This window comes from Nicotiana sylvestris, chromosome 7 (assembly GCF_000393655.2).
Source record: "Nicotiana sylvestris chromosome 7, ASM39365v2, whole genome shotgun sequence".
NCBI lineage: Eukaryota > Viridiplantae > Streptophyta > Magnoliopsida > Solanales > Solanaceae > Nicotiana > Nicotiana sylvestris.
In genome coordinates this window covers 132842215-132862723 of record NC_091063.1, presented here as the reverse complement: position 1 = coordinate 132862723, position 20509 = coordinate 132842215, and the positions used below count along the sequence as shown (strand labels likewise).

General features: G+C 41.9%; 1 protein-coding gene across 1 annotated transcript; it reads right to left on the bottom strand.

Annotated features, from left to right (window-relative positions):
* Positions 1-10410: 10410 nt before the first annotated feature.
* Positions 10411-11768, bottom strand: LOC138873800 (uncharacterized). Its single transcript, XM_070152278.1, has 2 exons — positions 11669-11768; positions 10411-10997 (listed from the first exon to the last, which is right to left on the bottom strand). The coding sequence occupies exons 1-2, from the start codon at positions 11766-11768 to the stop codon at positions 10411-10413; spliced, it is 687 nt and encodes a 228-aa protein (XP_070008379.1).
* Between the last annotated feature and the right edge of the window lie 8741 nt (positions 11769-20509).

Here is a 20509-nt window from a genome sequence, read left to right as displayed (position 1 = left end):
ATCATATGTAGGTTGATTGACCAAACCATAATAAATTATTATGTCTAATTTAGTATATTCTTTTACGCCTGATTTATTGTCATCAAAGTTCTCTTTGTTAGTTTTCGCATGACGCCTTGTTATTTTGATCCCAATAATTAGGCTGTTAATTTAACGAACATGTTTTGTTTTAAACAAGAGATGACTAAGCATTTAGTCGAACTCTATAAATGCTAAACAAGAGTTTTGTCGAACTTTATAAACTCTAAGGAGAAGTGAATCTCATAAGTTAACTTGTAGGTGTACAATTGTATGGGATAAAATTAGTTTATAACGGATGGTCAAATAGTAACGTGACATGTGGAATCGAAGATAGACAAAGGAAAAGTCAGGGAATAATTAATACCAGATATAACGAATGTCATCAATATCGAGTAAATTCCGAAGGAGCGTAGTCGACGGGAGAAGGTCAAAGGTTTTTCATCGGATAGAATTCAATGAGGGAATATCTACTAATATTAAATGAACGACCGTTGCAGAGAATATTTGCATTCATGGCTTACCATTACGCATTCATCAATGACCTTTTATTTTCATTTAACAGGAGCATGATCATAGGATCATGTTTCCTTAGGTAAAGTTATAAATAGCAGGCTCAGCAACCATTGTAAGGACAGAAAACTTTCTGCATACAAAAGCTTTATTTTACTACTTTTGCTCTCATTTTAACAATTTTATTTGCACTTTATCGTTATTTTCACTTTTGCTCTGGAAGACACTGCGTTCGGAGCCTGGATTGTTATCTTCTTCAATTTCAATTACTAATATTAATATTAATCTTATCTCTTTATTATTTTTTGAATCAAATCAATTCGATTGTTTATAAATCACGTAATAAATTTAACTGTAAGAACCAGATAGACAGTTGCGCAATTGCTTTGATTCATTTGTTTAATTCTAACTTGTTTTTATTCTTTCCTCGGTAAGAACCATATATGACAGCTAATAATGTCAACAACACACACAATATTGAGGCACACGAAGAATTATCTTGATGACTCAATCAGTGAGACCTTGGTTTGAGAAGGTCAGTACCCTTGGCATGTGCTGGAAGCTACTCCTGATTATCCGGAGGAGGAATATGTCGTGGAAATAGTTAAACTCCTGAGAGAACAGCAGAAAGCAATCATGAATCACCTCTCAAGGCACGATCAGGTGATGACGTAGTTATAATAAGCATTGTCAGGCGCCTCCAATAATGCAAACGGAAGGGTCCCGATTCCTCCTAGGTTTCTGCAAATCAAACATCTTAGAGAGTCCATAACAACACCCCGAAGGGTGAAGTCGGGTTTGATGAAGAAAGAGGGACCGGCAGCAGATCTAGTAATAACAACGGGAATGATCTCGTTAAAACCAAGCTCATGAGATTTAAGAGAGAAATGATCGAACAAATGGATCAGAATGCGAAGGAGTTTCACGATCGGATGGATCAGATTCCAGGCGCATCACTAGTACTAAAACGCTCATATTCGAAAAAATACACGTAATTGCCATTTAAGTCGAACGCATCACAACCTACACTATGGCTGTGAAAGGGAACGATTTGGCTCAACATGAGATCGAACCGATCTTGTTAAAGATGTTCGGTGAAACCCTCACGAAGGAGGCCTTGACATAGTATTCTTTCTTACCCGAGCATTCAATTAACTCTTTTAAGATACTTGCAGACTCGTTCATTAAAGCACATGCTAGGGCAAGGAAGGTTTAGGCCAGAAAGGCGGATATATTCAGGATTACGCAAGGCGAATCCAACTGTTGCGGGAATTTGTGATCTGATTCCAAAAAGAAAGAATGATGTTGTCGGCAGCTCCAAATGAGTGGGCAGCGGAGGCATTCACAAAGGGTCTCAATCTGCTGAGTTCTGATGCCTCTAGGAAACTGAAGAGAGCCTGCTCGCATTTCAGGAAACCACTTGGGCAGATGTCCATAACCGTTATGAGTCGAAAATCAGGATGGAAGACAATAAACTTATGTCTTCGGTGTTAACCAAGGGATGGGGCCGAGACAAAAACAAGAACAAATTAAAAAATGATTTTGATGCGGATCGGCGGTCGTCAAGAGGTTGTTTTTCTGTCGTACTAAGGCTGGCAAGTGGCCGGTTCAGGACCGGGATCGGCCCAGGACTGCGGCCTATATGGGTAGTGGGCCTAAACAGTCCTAACCATTTTAAGACCGGGACTGGGATAGGTGGGCCTGGCAAGTGAGCCAGTCCATTGCTTGAGGCCCGCGAGACCGGGACCGGACCGGTCTTAGCGGTCCCAAACAGTCCCAACGGCCATTTTTTAAATAAAAAAAACTACCATTTAGGGCATTTAAATTATATTCGTTTTCTCTGCCAAAATAGTCGTTGGCTATTTACAAAACAACCATTTAACCTCCCCCTCCCTCCCAACTTTGTTTTAACCCCAAACTTTTTATAATTACACTTTTTCCTTATTTCAACTATAAATATCCCCTTATTCTTTCATTTTTCTCACAAAATCACCAATCTCTCTCTATTTTTTTTCTATAATTGCTTACTTTATTGTTATAATTTGTGAAAATTTGTAAAGTTGGTGAATTGAAGCCTTCAAATTTTCACCGATAATTAATTTTCAACAAGTTGTTCGTCAATTCAGTAAACTCGTTCCAACTCTTAAGTTTTAATATTATAGTTTTGTTTGTTTTATTTACTTTGCATTGCTTGATTAATTAAAATGGCATATTCCTTAAAACAAATTTAGTAAAAATAAGGAAAAATCCAAGAGTGGTGATTCTAGTGGCCAATCTATTCCTCCTCCACTTCCCTTGGCTCCCCGACCCAAACCCCATAACCGTCCTATACCTGCTATTCTTGATAGTGATAATAGTTTATTACAATTTACTTAGAGTCAATTTTTGCATAATGTTGGAGCTGGTGAACAATTAAACCATGAATATATGAATGCTCTTTATGGTAATCCAACTATTGATGAAAATGATGATGAAGAAATAGATTTTGATGAAACGTAACCGAATGACGATACACCCACTAGTCCTTCTCCTGAAGTTAACCCAACTAATGGTAATCCAAATGATGCCCCGTCTGACTCTCCTATTATTATCCCTACTTTTTCTTGACAACGTCCCAACCGGACAAAAATATCTATTGTTTGGCCTTTTTTTACTCAACTAATTCCACAAAACAAGGTTAAGTGTAAAACTTGTGGCAAGGAATTAGCTTTTAAATATGTTGACGGTCGGGGGAGGGGAGGGGGGACGGGATCTTTGAAAAGACACATATTGATACACCCTCAAGATAAAGCCAAATATTTTAGTATGAAAGCCTTGGCCGAGGGGATAAGTGTACCTACTCCTAGTCAGGTTGACCCTAGTACCGGATCTAATCAATTTCAACCGAAAATTAATACGGTTACCGGTGGTATTTCATATTATGATCCAAAAAAAGATCGGGAAGAATTGGCAAAAATGGTTACTGTTATGTGCTTACCCTTATAATTTTTCTTCTAACCCTCACTTTGTGCATTATATTAGAAAAATTTGGAATCCTACTTATAAAGGTTTTCCTCGCACAACCGTAAAGAGCGATATTTATAAATATAAACATGAATATGAACAATATTCGCGCTATTTATTTACTCATATAAATTATCGTATTGCTATTACAAATGATATTGGTAGCAGTGGTAATGAATGTGATTACCTTACTGTTACCAGTCATTGGATTGATGAGGAGTGGATAATGCAAAAGTGCATTATTGCTTATAGAATAATTAATTCACGTTATACAGGGCAGTTTATTGCTGGCACAGTTATGGATATTTGTAGTTATTTTTGCATTATTGATAAAATCATGTTAGTTTCAATGGATAATGCTACTAGTAACACAAATGTTGTAGTCTTGCTTACCACTACACTAAGTCCTGCATTTAGTAACATTTTTCATGTTAGATGTATTCGTCATATTTACCATTTAATTGTGGGTGATGGTATGAGAATTTTAAATATTGAAATTGAAAAGGTTAAAATGGCTCTTAACTGACTTTTTTACTCAAACCGTAGAAGTAGACTTAGAGAATATTTTAAAATATGCAATGAATTTGGCCTAAGAGAAAGAAAATTCCTAAAGCTTGTCCAACTAGATGGAATTACATGTATGAAAGTTTAGTTATTGCATATGAATATAGAAATGTCACGACCCTAAACCCAGACTCGGTCGTAATGGTGCCTCTTGTGAAGACGAGGCCAGCTGACACAACACCCAATTCATTTTAAACAATTATAATAACACAATTTAAGTCATTAATATGCTAATAAGCCCAAAATAAAAGTGAACTAGTACAATTTATGGAAAACCAACACAGCCCGACATCGGGGTGTCACCAGTCATGAGCATCTAAACATGTGTCTAAGAGTCTGAAAGAGTTTATACAGTCTATTACAGAACTAGAAACAGAAAGTAAGATAGGAGGGAGAAACACTGGGCTACGAATGCCGAACATCTACCTAGTGGACTCTGAATGGCCTGTTGGGAGCAATCAACCCTCACTGGCCTGACCTGAAGCTCCTGAATCTGCACACAGGGTACAGGGAGTAAAGTGAGTACTCCAACTCAGAGAGTAATAATGGTAAATGAAGACTAAGCAATAAGAAATCACGTAAAACACAATAACATGCTATAAAGAGGCAGTGTAAAACCAATAAAAATGCAATAAAACTGTAAAATCTTATAAAAACATCTTAGTTCAGTATAAGCTTTTTTAAAACATCTTTTTAACAGTTAAACAAGTAAATGAAAAGCAACTAGAAAAGATAAATACATAAAATCCGCCCCTCGGTCACAATGTCAACGGAATCAGCCACTCGGGCAATAACCTGGAACAACACCAGCCCCTCGGGCTATATCACATATCTCACTAGGTACTCGTGCTCACTGGGGGTGTACAGACTCCTGGAGGGGCCCCTTACGGCCCAAGCGCAATATCAAGCCATCTCATAGCATAATCAATAGGCTCTCGGCCTCATATCAAGCCACCTTATGGCGTACAACTTAGGCCTTCAACCTCATAATCATAATCAATACAATACTGCTGCGATGTGCAGCCCGATCCCATAATAATCCTCACAACACAGGCCCTCAGCCCTACTCAGTCAGAAATCTCTAAAAGCCACTCGGGCACAGTAAAATATGATGATCAGCTCAAAATATCATTTAAGATGTCAAAACAGAGTAAACATGGCTGAGTTATAAAAACAATAGAATATAGCATGACTGAGTACAAGTATAAAGTCAAAACAGTGAGGAATAGTAGTAAAAATCCCCTAAGGGTCCTAAACAGTCAGCACGAGGCCCAAATATGGCATTCAGCCCAAAACATGATGATGGCAAACAGTTTTCAATCAAATACGCGGTAAAACAATCATTCGGAATGGACTAAGTCACAATCCCAATGGTGCACAACCCTACGCTCATCATCTAGCGTGTGTGTCACCTCAACATAGCACAACGATGTGAAATCAGGGGTAAAAGACCCCCAGGACAATATTTTCAATCATTACTCACCTCAATTCGGTCCAAACTCTAGCCCGCGATGCCCTTGCCTCTCGAATCGGCTTCCGAGTGCTCCAAATCTAACCAAAATCAGTACAAAACCATCAAAATATGCTAAGGGAACAAAGCCCACTCGATAGAAATCAAATTACAACACAAATCCCAAAATTTGCCAAACCCGACCCTCGGGCCCACGTCTCGGATTCTGATAAGTATTACACCAATAGACTCCTTATCACTCCCCGAGTTCATTCATATCAAAATCACCAAAATCCAACCACAAATGACCCCTCAAATCCCAAATTCTAGGTCTCCAATTACAAGCCCTAGTTCTTCAATACTTATGCTTAAATTTAACAATTTCCATGATTAATTAGGTAGAAATCACATTAGGATTGAGTATTAAGTCCATAAATCTTACCTCCAAGTGTTACTCCTTGATTCCCACTTCAATCCTCTTCAAAAAGCTTCAAAATCGCCCAAAAATGGAGGAACTTAGGCTAAAAATTGCGGAAATGAGCTTTTAAAACATTCTGCCCAGACATTTAAATCCTTCTTCACGAACGCGATCAAGGCCTCGCGTTCGCGAAGCACAACCTGACGTTGACCACATTTTCCTTCTTCGAAAATGCGGATCCCCTCTCGCGAGCGCGAAGGCTCAGCTCCACAACCCACCGCGAACGCGGCTCCCCTATTGCTAACACGTAGCTCAAAGACCCCAGCCCTTCGCAAACGCGAAGTCCAACAATCCTACCTCACATCTCAACCCTTCACGAACGCGAGGGACCACTCGCTAATGCAAAGACCAAAAGCCTGAAACAGCTGAATCCAAAAATACGCAACTTCTCAACTATGCATTTGGTCCGATTAACCACCCGAAACTCACCCGAGGCCCTCGGGACCTCAACCAAGCATGCCAATATATCTCATAACATCATTCAAACTTGTTCCAACCTTCGGAGCGCTCAAAACACCAAATTCGCATTGGATTCAAGCCTAAGAATTCCAAAAACTTCCAAATTCCGTTTTCAATCAGAAAGTCTATCAAACCACGTCCGAATGACCTGAAATTTTGCACACACATCCCAAATGACACAAAGGATCTACTATAACTTCCGGAATTCCATTCCGACCCCTATATCAAAATCTCATCTATCAACCAGAAAACGCCAAAATTTCAATTTTGCCAATTCAAGCCTAAACTACTCCGTACCTCCAAAACACATTCCGATCATGCTTCTAAGTCCCAAATCACCTCCCGAAGCTATCCGAACCATCAGAACTCACATTCGAGCCCTTTAACACATAAGTCAACATCCGATTGACTATTCCAACTTAAGCTTCCTCGAAAGAGACTAAGTGTCTCAAACCTTACCAAAACCTCTCCGAACCTGAGCCAACCAACCCGATAATAAAAAATACAACTGAACAAGGCAATAATAAGCAGAAATAAGAGAAACAGAGCGATAACTCATGAAACGACCGGTCAGGTCATTACAAGAAACCCATAAACTCAACGCTTAATGCTCATGTACGTGATGATGATGAGCACCTTACAAATGCGAATTAGGCTAATGTTAAAATGCTTGTAGATTTTTTAGAAAAATTTCATATTGCTACAAATGATTTTGGGCAATACTATCTTACTATTTCTAACTGTTTAGTTTATATTGCATAACTTGCAAATTTGTTTGCTCATTTTTCAGAGGGTGGGAAAATTTATGAACTTGCTATTGATTCTATGAGAAAAAAGTGTAAAAAATATTTTTTCCCTATTCCCCCTATTTATGGTGTTGCTGCTTTGTTAAATCCTAATGGTTTAGCACTTGAAGAAGAGGAGTTGTCTCAACTTCCGGAAGCAATAGTCTCAATTAAAATAAATTCTCAAACTATTTATAATGTTTATCAAGTTGCATTTGATCAGGCTAGGCCAAATGTTCCAACTCCTTCTTCTGATTCTCAATCATTTAAAAGAACTGCGAGAGTAAGAGCACTTAGTACTTGGACCAGGTTAAGGGATTCTCAAGGTTCTAGTACTAGTGATTTTTCACAACTAAATGTGCTTGAAGTTTATTTGTCACAGGGAATTAAGGAAGTAAATCCCGACGGCTCCTTTAATATTTTGAAATGGTGGAAGAACAAAGAAAAATACTTTCCAATTCTTTCAAGGATGGCCCGAGACATTTTAACTATTCAAGCTTCAAAAGTGGCATTGGAGAGCGCTTTCACTCAAGCAAGACTTGAACTCGGTGATTATAGAGCGTCTATGAGGGAGAACTTGGAAAAATCAGTACTTTTCAGAGATTGGATCCATTCGGAAAGAAGAAGTTTTGGACTTGCTGAATCACAACTAGAGGTAGACGAAGCTTATGAAGAAATGCTAGTTGAACTTGCGGAGGATTCTGCTTCGCCCGGAAGCGGTGATGACCAAGTTTCTTTTCCTCCACCACCAACAGAAATTCCTCCAGACCTTAATGGATTTATGAAGATTGTAAGAGATACCATGTAAATTAATATGTAACTTGTATTTTGGCACATGTTGATTAGTTACTTTTTCTTCTCAATGGTGGTATTAGCACCTTATTGTACTCATTCCATAGGGGGGAGGAAGACTAAGAAAGATATTGCCATATTTTGTTAATACTATAATAAAATTATAACGCATTGCCTTAGATATTTTATTACCATATTCTTTTCTAACTTCTATATAACTTAAAAAAAATTATCCATTGGGACCACTTAGGCCCGGGACCATTAGTTCATGGTCCCGATCCCGGCCTGGTTCCTACAAAAAGCCCGTGAAGCCCAGGACCACTTAGGACCGACCCATGAAGCCCGAGCCCACTTAGGACCGACCCACTAAGCCCATTTAGGACCAAGCCCGACCCACTTGCCAGCCTTATTCCATACTAAAGAACTGATAGGCGTAGCAGCAAAGGGTTCCAGTCATCGAATAGGTTTGCTTCTAATAGAAGAGTCGATCATGGTCGGAATAGCAGGTCGTTACAGGAGAAGGAGGTGACATGGGCTCAAGACTCCACGTACCCTAGGTGGTTAGATTACAACTTTAACATCAACTTGGTAGAGTTAGTATCAGCAATGAGGAATATAAAATAAGCACGGTTCCCGCAACCAATCCAATCAGATCCTAGCTAGAGGGATCCCACTTTATATTGTGAATACCATGGGACCCACGATCATAGAACTAGGGACTGTCGCTATCTTCGTGAAGAGGTGGTGATATTATTAAACAATGGGTATCTCAGGGAATTTTTATGTGAGCCAATTACAACTACGGCCGAAGCTGGGACAATGTAGAGCCTTCGAAGGTAACAGAAGGGTCGTCTTAGATGACTATCAACATGATCTTCAGTGGAAACGAAGTCAACGGTGTAACCTTTTAAGCAACGAAGAAAATGAAGATATCGGTGACTCACAACAAGAGACTCCGAGAAGTCGCATAGGATTACATCACCTTTAAGGAGGAAGATGCTGACGGACTCGTTTTACCCCACAATGATGCTTTGGTAATCTGTCTCAATGTTTTAGATTTCAAAATTAAACATGTTTTGGTTGATCCAGGAAGTTCAGACAACATCATCCAATGGAGAGTTCTGGAGCAAGTGAAGCTGACCATGAACATTATTCCGGCGACAAAACTCCTAGGTGGCTTCAACTTGAGAATCGTGACAACGCGAGGAGAGGATTTGCTGCCCACACACGCTGAAGGAGTAACGAATACCACTCTATTCGAAGTGGTGGATAGTGATATGGGTTACAATATAATCCTCGAAAGATCATGATACACGAGACAAAGGGTGTGCTCTAAGCATATCACCAATTGTTGAAATTTCCAACGTCGGAAGGAATCAAGAAAATAAGAGGAGACCAACTGGCAGCGAAGGAGATGAATTTAGTGACCATTTCCAGTAGCAAGGGAAAAGAGTCTAATAAATAGCAATTACAGAAACCAATGCCTTCTCCCTTTCCGAATAAAGAAGATAAGGGCGGAGAGTCATCGGAATCCTATCAGGTTCCGAGATATTTTCTGGTACCAGAAAGACGGACGCGACTAAGTCAACTGCAAAGGAACTTGAGCAAGTGGCTTTGTTCGATAAGTTTCTGGAAAGGAAGTTCAATTTAGGAACAAGTTTAAATGCTGAACTTAAGTTAGGATTTGTTAATTTTCTCAAAGCTAACGTAGAACGCTTTGCTTGATTGCATTTGGATATGACATGTATCCCATTGGAGGTGGCGGTTCACAAGATGAGTCTAGATCCAAACTTCCAAATGGTAAGGCAAAAGAAACGCCCAATAGCCAAGGCCAAGAACATGTTTTTTAAAGAGGAGGTAACCCGACTAATTAATATAGGTTTGATCCAGAAGGTAAAGTAATATCTGGAATGGTTAGCTAACGTATTCATAGTACCCAAAAAGAATAACAAATTTAAGATGTATGGATACTATAAGGATTTAAACAAGGCATGCCCTAAAGACTCGCTCTCATTTCCAAACATTGATTAAATTATTGATGCTACGGTTGGACATGAGATAATAAGATTTCAAGATGCTTACTCTAGGAACAATCAAATTAGGATGAACTCGGAGGACCAGGAAAAAACTTCCTTCATAACATACTTTGGCACATATTGCATAACGTGATGCCTTTTGGGCTTTCAATACGCGGCAGCGGGTACTTGTTCTTAATGGTAACTTTGTTCAACTGGCGGTAATCAATGCACATCCGCATAGTCCCATCTTTCTTCTTCACGAACAACACCGGTGCATCCCAAAGGCAACACACTCGGTCTGACAAATCCCTTTGCTAGCCACTCCTTAAGCTAATTCAACTCTTTCGGAGCCATGCAGTACGGTGGAATAGAGATAGGCTGGGTATCTATAGACAAATCAATACAAAAATTGATATCACGATCTGGTGGCATGCCTGGTAGATCAGAAGGAAATACATCGGAGAACTCCCGGACCACGGGCATTGAATCAATGGTCGGAGTCTCTGTAGTAGTATTCCGAACATAATCTAGATAAGCCAAACAACCCTTCTCGACCATGTGTCGAGCCTTCAGAAAAGAGATAACCCGACTAGATGCACAGATAGACAAACCCTTCCACTCTAATCTAGGCAACTCTGGCATCGCCAAGGTAACAGTCTTGGCATGACAATCAAGGACGGCATGATATGGAGACAGCCAGTCCATGCCCCGGATGACCTCAAAGTTGGTCATATCGAGAAATAGAAGATCTGCTTTAGTCTCATAACCACAGAAAGTCATGATATAGGACTGATAGATCTGATCCACAATAACAGAATAACCCACTAGCGTGGACACATACATAGGAGTAACCAAGGACTCACGAGGAATGCCCAGAAAATGAGCAAACAGAGATGAAACATATGAATATGTAGACCCTAGAGCAAATAGTATTAAAACATCCCTACCGCAGATAGAAATAATACATGTGATCACGGTATCTAAGGCCACTATATCTAGTCTGGCTGGAAAAGTATAGAACCTAGCTGGAGCGCCACCTAACTAGCCTCCACCTCTAGGACGGACCCTATCTACCTTCCTTCCGCCTCTGGGCGGCCGGACGACTGGTGTGGTAGCTGATGCTGTATTATAGGTTGTTGACCCTATTGTAATGCCTTACCCCGAAGCCTGGGGAAGAACCTACTCACATAAACAAGATCCCCGCACTTGAAATAACCTCTCGGTACGGGACTGCTGACCTGAAGTCTGACCCTGATGGCCTAAGGCCCACTGGAGGAACCCTGAATAGCTAGTAGACGATAAGATCTCTCTAGAATGGCGCTAAAATAGGGCCACACTAGAGCACCCTGAGGAGGCGACGGTGCTGGATATATGGGCCTGCTAGACCGACCCTTCAGAAACTGGCCTTTGCCCCTGGCCGGAGCACCACTAAACCCTCCAGAATATCGAAACCGTTTATCCCTCATCACCTACTCTCGACTCCACTGACAAACACCCTCGATCCTCCGAGCTATCTCCACAACTAGCTCGTACGAAGTCCCCATCTCAACCTTTCAGGCCATAGTGGCCTAGATACCAGAGTGCAAACCTGCAACAAACCTCCACACTCTCTTTGCATTAGTAGGAAGTATCATAATTGCATGGCGAGACAACTCAGAGAATCTCGCCTCATAGTCGGTCATCGACATCTGGCCCTACTGGAGCTGCTCAAAATGAAATCGTGACTCTTCCCTTTGAGAGGGTGGAATATATCTATCCAGGAAGAGGCTTGTGAACTAGTCCTAAGACAAGGGAGGAGAACCTTCTGGCATGCCGAGAAGATAGGACTGCCACCATTTACGGGCCTTGCCCTCCAGCTGAAAGGTGGTAAAGTCCACCTCGTGGGACTCCAATATCCTCATGTTGTGCAGTCTGTCCTTGCAATGATCAATAAAGTTCATGGGGTCCTCATGTCGCTCACCTCCAAAGACAAGAGGATATATCCTAGTCCATCTGTCCAATAGCATCTGCAGCTCGCAGGCTGATCGCAGCCTACTCCGCACTACTATTGAGTAGCGAGAGAGGGTCAGAGCAGCGTTTACCCAATTTTGGGTCGGGATCGATTTCCACAGAGAGCTAGAATTTGGAATCGAGTATCTATCTAGTTTAGGATTGCGTATGTATTCCAAATTACACTTCTAATCATTTTTGGGGTTTTCATTTTACTTCTACTATTATCAAACTACAAATGGTAAATGTAACTAAATTAAGCTAAGAGTTAATGCTACGGGTTGTTCAAATGATTTAAAAGGCACTAGGGTAGTGACTTCCGCATAGGTGGTTAATTGATGGGTACTTGAATCTAAAGCACATTTGACATGATTAGGGAGTATGATATAACCGTTGCACTATTTTACCCACTCTACACCTCTCGGTGGTTCGAGTGATTTTGCCCGAATTGACTTTCTCAAGACCAATTAGGTATGCAAATTTGCACAAGCAACTAGGGTTCAAGTCGGGTATTACTCTCTCGAGGTTTAACCCTTTAATTGGGGCTATCAATCCCTTGAGTACGCCCCAATTCCTTGTTGGACCAATTTCGGAGACTTAGGCTCTCTTTCTCAAGAAGAACCCAAGTCAACTAAAGACAAACTAGTATTTGCAACCACTGATTTAGAAATTAACCATGAAATAGGCCCAAATATCAAACATCCATAGTCAATTTAGCCCTAAAATACAAGACCCATCAATTACCCACACTAGGGTTGAGCCACAACCCTAGATTATGGGTCTAGCTACTTATAATTAAAGAAGAAAAGCAAGAAATAGATGAAGAACAACTCATATTAATTAATTGCTAAGCTAAATAACAAGATTCAATGATGAAAAGTAGATAAAATTGCCCAAAATAGCTAAGAATCTCGAACCCACGAGTGCAGCTGCTTAATTATAATATCTGATACCCTAAAAAATGGGAAAAGAAGCTATTTATACTAAGCTGAAAATTCTGGACAAAATTGACCCTGTGGGGTTAGTGCGGACCGCACAAAATGGTGTGCGGCCGCACTAGGGCTCTGAATCTGAAGATCTGACTCTCTGAACTCAGGCACTGCGGACCACAGAGAATGGACTGCGGCTGCAGAGGCTTCTAATCTTATCATTGGTAGGTTATGGAAGTGTTCAAGCTATCATTATGAGCAAGGAGAGCCTATAATCATGTCTCAAGTCAAAATTCACTTAGGATTTCGCCTCAACAAACATTCAGGGCAAGTTCTAGACCAATGGCTCGGGACATGGACTTGCAATACGATTACTCACCACACAAGCTATGTGATTGTTAAAGACACAAAGTCGGGGGCCCACAATGACCTTAGATAAGATTTGAGCATACAATGGTCTCGAAAAATCACTTGATGATTATCAGTCAACACAAGAGTCTCAAGGTCACTACTTTCACCATCCTAAATGCAACATTTTGTTTTTGACCATAAGATCAAAGGCAAATATGCTAGGCCCAAGTGAAGCTTTGCTTGAGGCACTCTTAACTACTAACTACTAAAACCGAAAAGAAAAACGGACTCAAACCCTTAAGAAGGTTGTCACCATCCATCATTGGGAAGAGCCACCCGGTTCACACAACACTCCACCTTTGGAAAGAACCGTGGCATTAAGAAAACCAAAGGCTTATTGCAAATTTGAGAAACAAGAAGCTACGAATCACAAATAAGAAGCTAAGAACGAAAAATTTGCGGAAAGTAGAATGAATATATACAAGAGGGGATTTGAATATACAATAGATGGGATGAATATGTACAATGTAACATAACTTCATATACATACCCAAAGTAAAATAAAAGTGCGATAAATGTACGAAATGTTAAAATTATATACAACCCAAAGGTGAAAAATCAAGAAAGCATAAAACAGTATCAAATATATATACAATCATCCGAATGAATAAAAAGTAGGGCCTACCCCCTCAAATGAAAGCTGGCATTGTCCCCAATGCCAACTAAACCAAATAAAGCATCAAAAGAGAAAGGAAAAAGGATATAGGGACTCCCTATGGCCTGTCTGTCTGCTTAGGCTCCTGAGTGGTCCCAGGGTCCTTACTGTGCTCGGGAACCTCAAACTGGTTCCCGGTGTCCTGCTGCTGTGCTGCTAGGACTTGGGCCTGGACCTGGACAGGCTCCTGAAGTGCATCCTGAGGCTGACTGGAGGAAGCCTCCGGTGGGTCGGCCAACTGGATGACTGCATCATCCGCTCTAGGAATCATCCTCTTCCTCTTGGGAGGCCTCTGTGACTGCTCTGACTGGGGATGAGCTGCTAGCATAGGATCATCGAGCAATAAGTCCAAAGGTAGCTGGTCTGCCTTCAACCGGTCAACATCAATCCTCAGCGCCTTCACGGACTCCTTGGAAGCCCGCGTCTTCCTCAATTTCTTGTGCTCCTTAGCAAGCTCCTTGAGAGACTGGCTGTGTGAAGCAACGTCATTTGTGAGCACCTTCTAAGTGTCGAGGATTTTCTTCTGGTTGTATAAAATCTCTTTCAAAGCATCCTCTATCGACTGGGAAACCTGTGGGGCTGGAGGTACCGACTGAGCCTCTACCGTGGTAGTCAGGATGTATAACTTGGATGAGGCAGTCTGCATCCAGTTGTTGATACTCAGAAGTTCCTAGCTCAGTTGGTGGGCAGTAATAGGATAGGCCCGGGAAGATGGAATCTCTGGGTCCACTAAGCTGGGTGGACCAGGAGGGGCAACAGTGGAAGTAGAAGCAGGCTCAACTGGAGTCACTACCACAACTGGCTCTTCAGACTGGCCAGTTGGAGCAGTAACTGTACTCTTGAAGTTCTTGCTCTTGGGGTTATCATCCCCCTGCATGTTGTACCAGGAAAAAGGGGTCTTCGCTTTGACTTTGATGTCGAAGGGCCTCTTTTCCACCTTCAAATCCCGGAAGTACATAGTGAGGTAACTGGGGAACGGATAGTTTCTGCCATGCTTGGCACCCACAATAGTAATAATCTGCGACATTACATTCCCCACATTGATGGGGTACCCCGCCATAATAGAAGCCACTAACACAGCTCGGTGGAGAGGGAGGGAGTTGTCATGTGTCGTGGGGTCCAACCTGCTACATACAAAGGTCTCCCACCCCCGTGCCTCAAAGTTCAAACTCTGTCTCAAGATCTTGACTCCAGCAGTCAACCAATCGGGGGTGGTACCTGGGATTGCCAGGTACTGTGCTAGCCAGGGACGAACCTCCTCGCCCATTTCCATCTTTGCCATGTATAGGGTCTCATCTTCCTCATTAAACCCAAGATAGTCATTGATTGTCTTCCCGTCGAACAACACCTTCAGATTTCGAACCTTGGTCACTTTGGAGCGCTTTTTGATGTGGGTTACGTTGCTGTAAAATTCCTTGACCAAGTGTTCGTTGGCATCCACACACTCATCTAAAAAACGTTCCCAGCCCACTCTTATCCTAAACTGCCTCCTCACTTGGGGTTGTGAGGTAGCAAGTCTCTGTCAATAAAATTTCGTTCCGGGATTAACTTTCTCACCGGCCACCATTCCCGGAACTTGTGGTACACTACCTCACTAACAAATTAGTCCTGCCACACCTCCGGCTTCCTAGTTCGGGCAATACCCCCCACTTGTGGTTCACCTCCTTCTCCCACTTCTTCGTCCCCCCTACTTCCTCTTCATCACCTACTGCACCCTCTCCAGATAATGAAGTTGTGGGAGAGGTGGAGTATTTCCCACTACCATCACCTGAGCCCTCAGACGACCCAGAAGAGATGTTCACTGATGCTTGGGCAATGGGGGATATTGGAGGTGTATCTCTCACTCTATGCCTCTCCGGCTAGTCAGGGATGTATTTTGGCACAGAGTTCGAAGATATCTCCCAGAAGGGCTCGTACTCACTCCCCAACATGTCAATGGCTCTATTAGCAACTTTTATCACCTTCCGCATATTTTTGATGTTTTGCCTAGCTTGGGGAGTGAGTCTAACCATTTTTTTCCCCTACTCGGTAGGCAAGAAACAGAATTGTACACAGAAGAAAAGAGTTGCAGACATGTTGCAGAAGGTACCCAGTGCGGACCACACAATATGTAGTGCGGCCGTACACGGGTCAGTGCGGACCGCACAAAATGGCCATGCGGTCCGCACAGGGGTGGTAATAAAACTACCCACCCTTTGTATCTAGGTAGGGCGGACCGCATAAAATGTAGTGCTGCCGCACTGGGGCTAGTTCAGTCTGCACAAAATGTAATGCGGCCGCACTGACCAAAGTTCAGCTTTCAGAAGTTTCATCAATGCGGTCCACACAGAATCGACTGCAGTCCGCACTAAGTGTCCAGAAGTGGCACTAACTTAGGGCTTAACGGATTTTTGATTTTAAGCATAATTAACACCTAAACAATGCCCCTAAGTGATATCCCACTATTTTTAACTACAGGAGCCTACTCTAATCAAGAAATTTTACAACCCTAACCTAATCAATTGACGAAAAACTACGGGAAACATAGAGAGGGAAGCAAGAAGAACTAAAATTAAAAGAAATTAACAAAATTGAACAATTAAAAGGCAAGTAATGGTACCAGATGTGAGATGAAATGAAGTCAATCAGTTCCAACAATTAATTACGAGCAAAGGGAGATGATGAACAATATTTGTATTAATCTGAGATTCAAGGGTTCGAAAATGGTAAAATGAGGGCCTTAGGCCCTATTTATAGAAAAGGACCTGGGGCCCAGTTTCACCAACCAGTGCGGACCGCACAAAATGGACCGCGGTCCGCACTATACTGCTTTTGCCAAGTTCGACCAAGTAACCCACTGCGGTCCGCACAAAATGGACTATGGCCGTAGTGGCAGGCCGCACAAAATGTAGTGCGGCTGCAATGGCAAACTTCAGAGAGGTCGATATATTACCCTTCACTAGTGCGGTCCGCACTAAATGTAGTGCGGCCGCACTAACAACTTCAGAGACCTGGCACTTTTTTCCACTATGTACTGCACTACACCAACACAATCCTGTAACATCTCACAACCAGTTAGCCCAAAAACAAATCCTATCCTACAATGAAAATCAAAGAAAAACAGGAAGAAAAACACATGGGTTGCCTCCTAAGAAGTGCCTGATTTAATGTCGCGGCACGACGCATGTTACCATCACATCATTTGAGATAAAGAAGTGCCACCAGTGCCCATTAACTCTTAAGACTTCACCATTTTTGTTCTTTAAATCAAGAGCACCAAACGGGGTCACACACACCACTTTAAAAGGTCCACTCCATTTGGACTTGAGCTTTCCCAGAAACAAACGTAATCGGGAGTTGAACAAGAGAACCAAATCACCTACTTTGAAATCTTTTCCCCGAGCATATTTGTCATGAAGGTACTTCATTTTGTCCTTATACAAGGACGAACTGGAGTAGGCATGGAATCTGAATTCATCAAGTTCATTGAGCTGCTCCACACGAAGATTGGCTGCAACATCCCACTTGAGATTTAGCTTTCTCAAAGCCCACATGGCCTTGTGCTCTAACTCAACTGGTATATGGAAAGCTTTCCCAAACACCAACTAATATGGAAACATACCAATCAGAGTCTTGTAAGCAAACCTATAAGCCCATAGAGCGTCATCCAACTTCTTTGACCAATCGGTCCTATTTGCATTGACCGTCTTTGACAATATGCTTTTGATTTCCTTGTTGGAGACTTCAACTTGACCACTTGCTTGAGGGTGTTAGGGAGTAGAAACTTTGTGATTGACACCATACTTTGAAAGCAAAGTATCAAAAGCTCTATTGCAAAAATGAGACCCCATCATTTATGATTGCACGAGGAGTACCAAACCTTGTAAAAATGCTTTTCTTCAGAAATGCAATAACACCCGGGCCTCATTGTTAGGCAAAGCCACGACTTTAACCCACTTTGAAACATAGTCAACAGCCACAAGAATGTAAGTGTTCCCACAAGAGCTAACAAATGGGCCCATGAAATCAATGCCCCATACATCAAAAATATCAACCTCAAGGATGGTATTGAGAGGCATCTCATCTTTCTTCAAAATTCTACCCACTCTTTGGCATTCGTCGCATCTTTTCACAAAATCACCCGCATCTTTGAACAAGGTTGGCCAATAAAACCCACAACTAAGAACTTTAGAAGCCATCCTCGCCCCGCCATGATGGCCACCATAGGGAGAGGAATGACAAGCCTCCAAGATATTCAATTGATCCTCCTCCAGGACACACCTTCGGATCACACCATCTGTGCAAATCTTGAACAAGTACGGCTCATCTCAATAGAAATCCAAACTATCCCGCTTGAGCTTCTTCCTTTGGTTAGAAGAGAGATCACACGGGATTATACCAGTCACAGGGAAATTAGCAATATTAGCAAACCATGGCATATCATTCATCGACATCGAAAGGAGTTGTTCGTCGGAAAATGAATCATTGATCTCTAGGCCATCACGAGGCCTCCCCTCCTCCTCCAAGCGGGACAAGTGGTCCACTACTTGGTTCTCACTACCCTTTCGGTCCACAATCTCCAAATCAAAATCTTGAAGTAACAAGACCCATCGCATCAGTCTAGCTTTGGAGTCCTTCTTCGTCATCAAGTACCGAAGTGCGGCATGGTCGGTATGAATAATAACCTTAGCACCCATAAGATACAACTGGAATTTTTCCATAACAAACACAATAGCCAAAAGTTCTTTATCGGTCACTGTGTAGTTCACTTGAGCATCATTCATTTTCTTGCTCGCATAATACACCGGATGAAACATTTTGTTCACTCTTTGACCCAAAACCACACCAACCGCAATATCTCTTGCATCACACATGAGCTCAAAGGGCAAGCTCCAATTAGGCGCGGTAATGATAGGAGTGGTGGTCAACTTATGCTTGAGAAGTTCAAAGGCTTGTATACACTTTTCATCAAACACAAACTTAGCATATTTTTCCAACAACTTGCACAAAGGATTCACTACCTTTGAAAAGTTTTTGATAAATCTCCGGTAGAACCCCGCATGCCCAAGAAAACTTCGGACTTCCTTGACGGATGTAGGGGAGGGAGCCTTGAAATCACTTCTATCTTTGCTTTATCCACCTCAATGTCATGCTTCGAAATTTTATGCCCAAGAACTATTCCTTCTTTCACCATAAAGTGGCATTTCTCCCAATTGAGGACAAGATTGGTTTCTTCACAACGGGCTAACACCCTATCAAGATTCTTCAAGCACTTATCAAATGAATCCCCACAACACTAAAATCATCCATAAACACCTCCAAAAAGTCTTCTACCATATTGGTGAAAATGATCATCATACACCGCTGAAATGTAGCCGGTGCATTACGCAACCTAAAAGGCATCCTAGAGAAAGCAAATGTGCCATACAGACAAGTGAATGTGGTCTTCTCCTGATCTTCTGGAGCAATCAAGATTTGGTTGTATCCAGAATACCCATCCAAGAAGCAATAGAAGGCACGCCTAGCAAGTCGATCTAACATCTGATCCAAAAATGGCAAAGGAAAGTGATCCTTGGGGGTCACTTTATTCAACTTGCGGTAGTCCATGCATATCCTCCAACCGGTAACTATTCTTGTTGGAATCAACTCATTTTTAAAATTTGTCACCACGGTCATGCCACCCTTCTTCAGTAGACATTGCACTGGTGAAGTTCAAGAGCTATCAGAGATGGGGTACACAACTCCGGCATCCAACCACTTGATCACCTCCTTTTTCACAACTTCTTGCATTGCCTTGTTCAACCTCCTTTGATGCTCCAAGTAGGGCTTTGCATCATCTTCTAGAATAATCTTGTGCATACAGAATGCAGGGCTTATTCCCCGAATATCAGCTAAAGTCCATCCAATTGCCTTTTTCCACTTTTGAAGCACTGCCAATGTGGCATCAATCTGCATGTTAGTAAGGCAAGAAGAAAGAATAACTGGCAAAGTAGAATTTGAGCCTAAGAACTCATACTTGAGGTGTGGAGGAAGTGGTTTCAACTCCAATACCGGAGGTTCCTCAATTGACGGTTTGGTTGGTGGAGTCTTTCTATTCTCGAGATCCAAAGACAATTTCCTAGGCTCATAAGAATAAGAGCTCATTCCATATAAATCATTCACACACTCCACTCGGCTTGCATCCTCATTGACATCAAGATTCAACAATACGGACTCCAATGGATCCTCCACATTGATTATTGCGCTGGTGTCATCAATTATCACTGTTGTGACGAGGTCAACAAAAGAGCACACCTCGGTACTGTTGGGCTGCTTCATAGACTTGCACATATGAAAAACCACCTTTTTATCACCCACCCGGAAGGTGAGTTCCCCTGCTTCCACATCTACCAATGCCTTCCCCGTAGCTAGGAAAGGTCTTCCCAATATGATTGGAACTTCGTAGTCCACTTCGCAGTCCAAGATC

What these genes read in the sequence shown, in the direction of transcription:
- LOC138873800 (XM_070152278.1), bottom strand. Translation starts at nt 11,768, where the DNA reads ATGTCGATGACCGACTATGAGGCGAGATTCTCTGAGTTGTCTCGCCAT. An exon ending in AGTGTGGAGGTTTGTTGCAG is followed by an intron (nt 10,998 to 11,668) that starts GTTTGCACTCTG and finishes TATTTGCTCTAG; the next exon opens with GGTCTACATATTCATATGTT.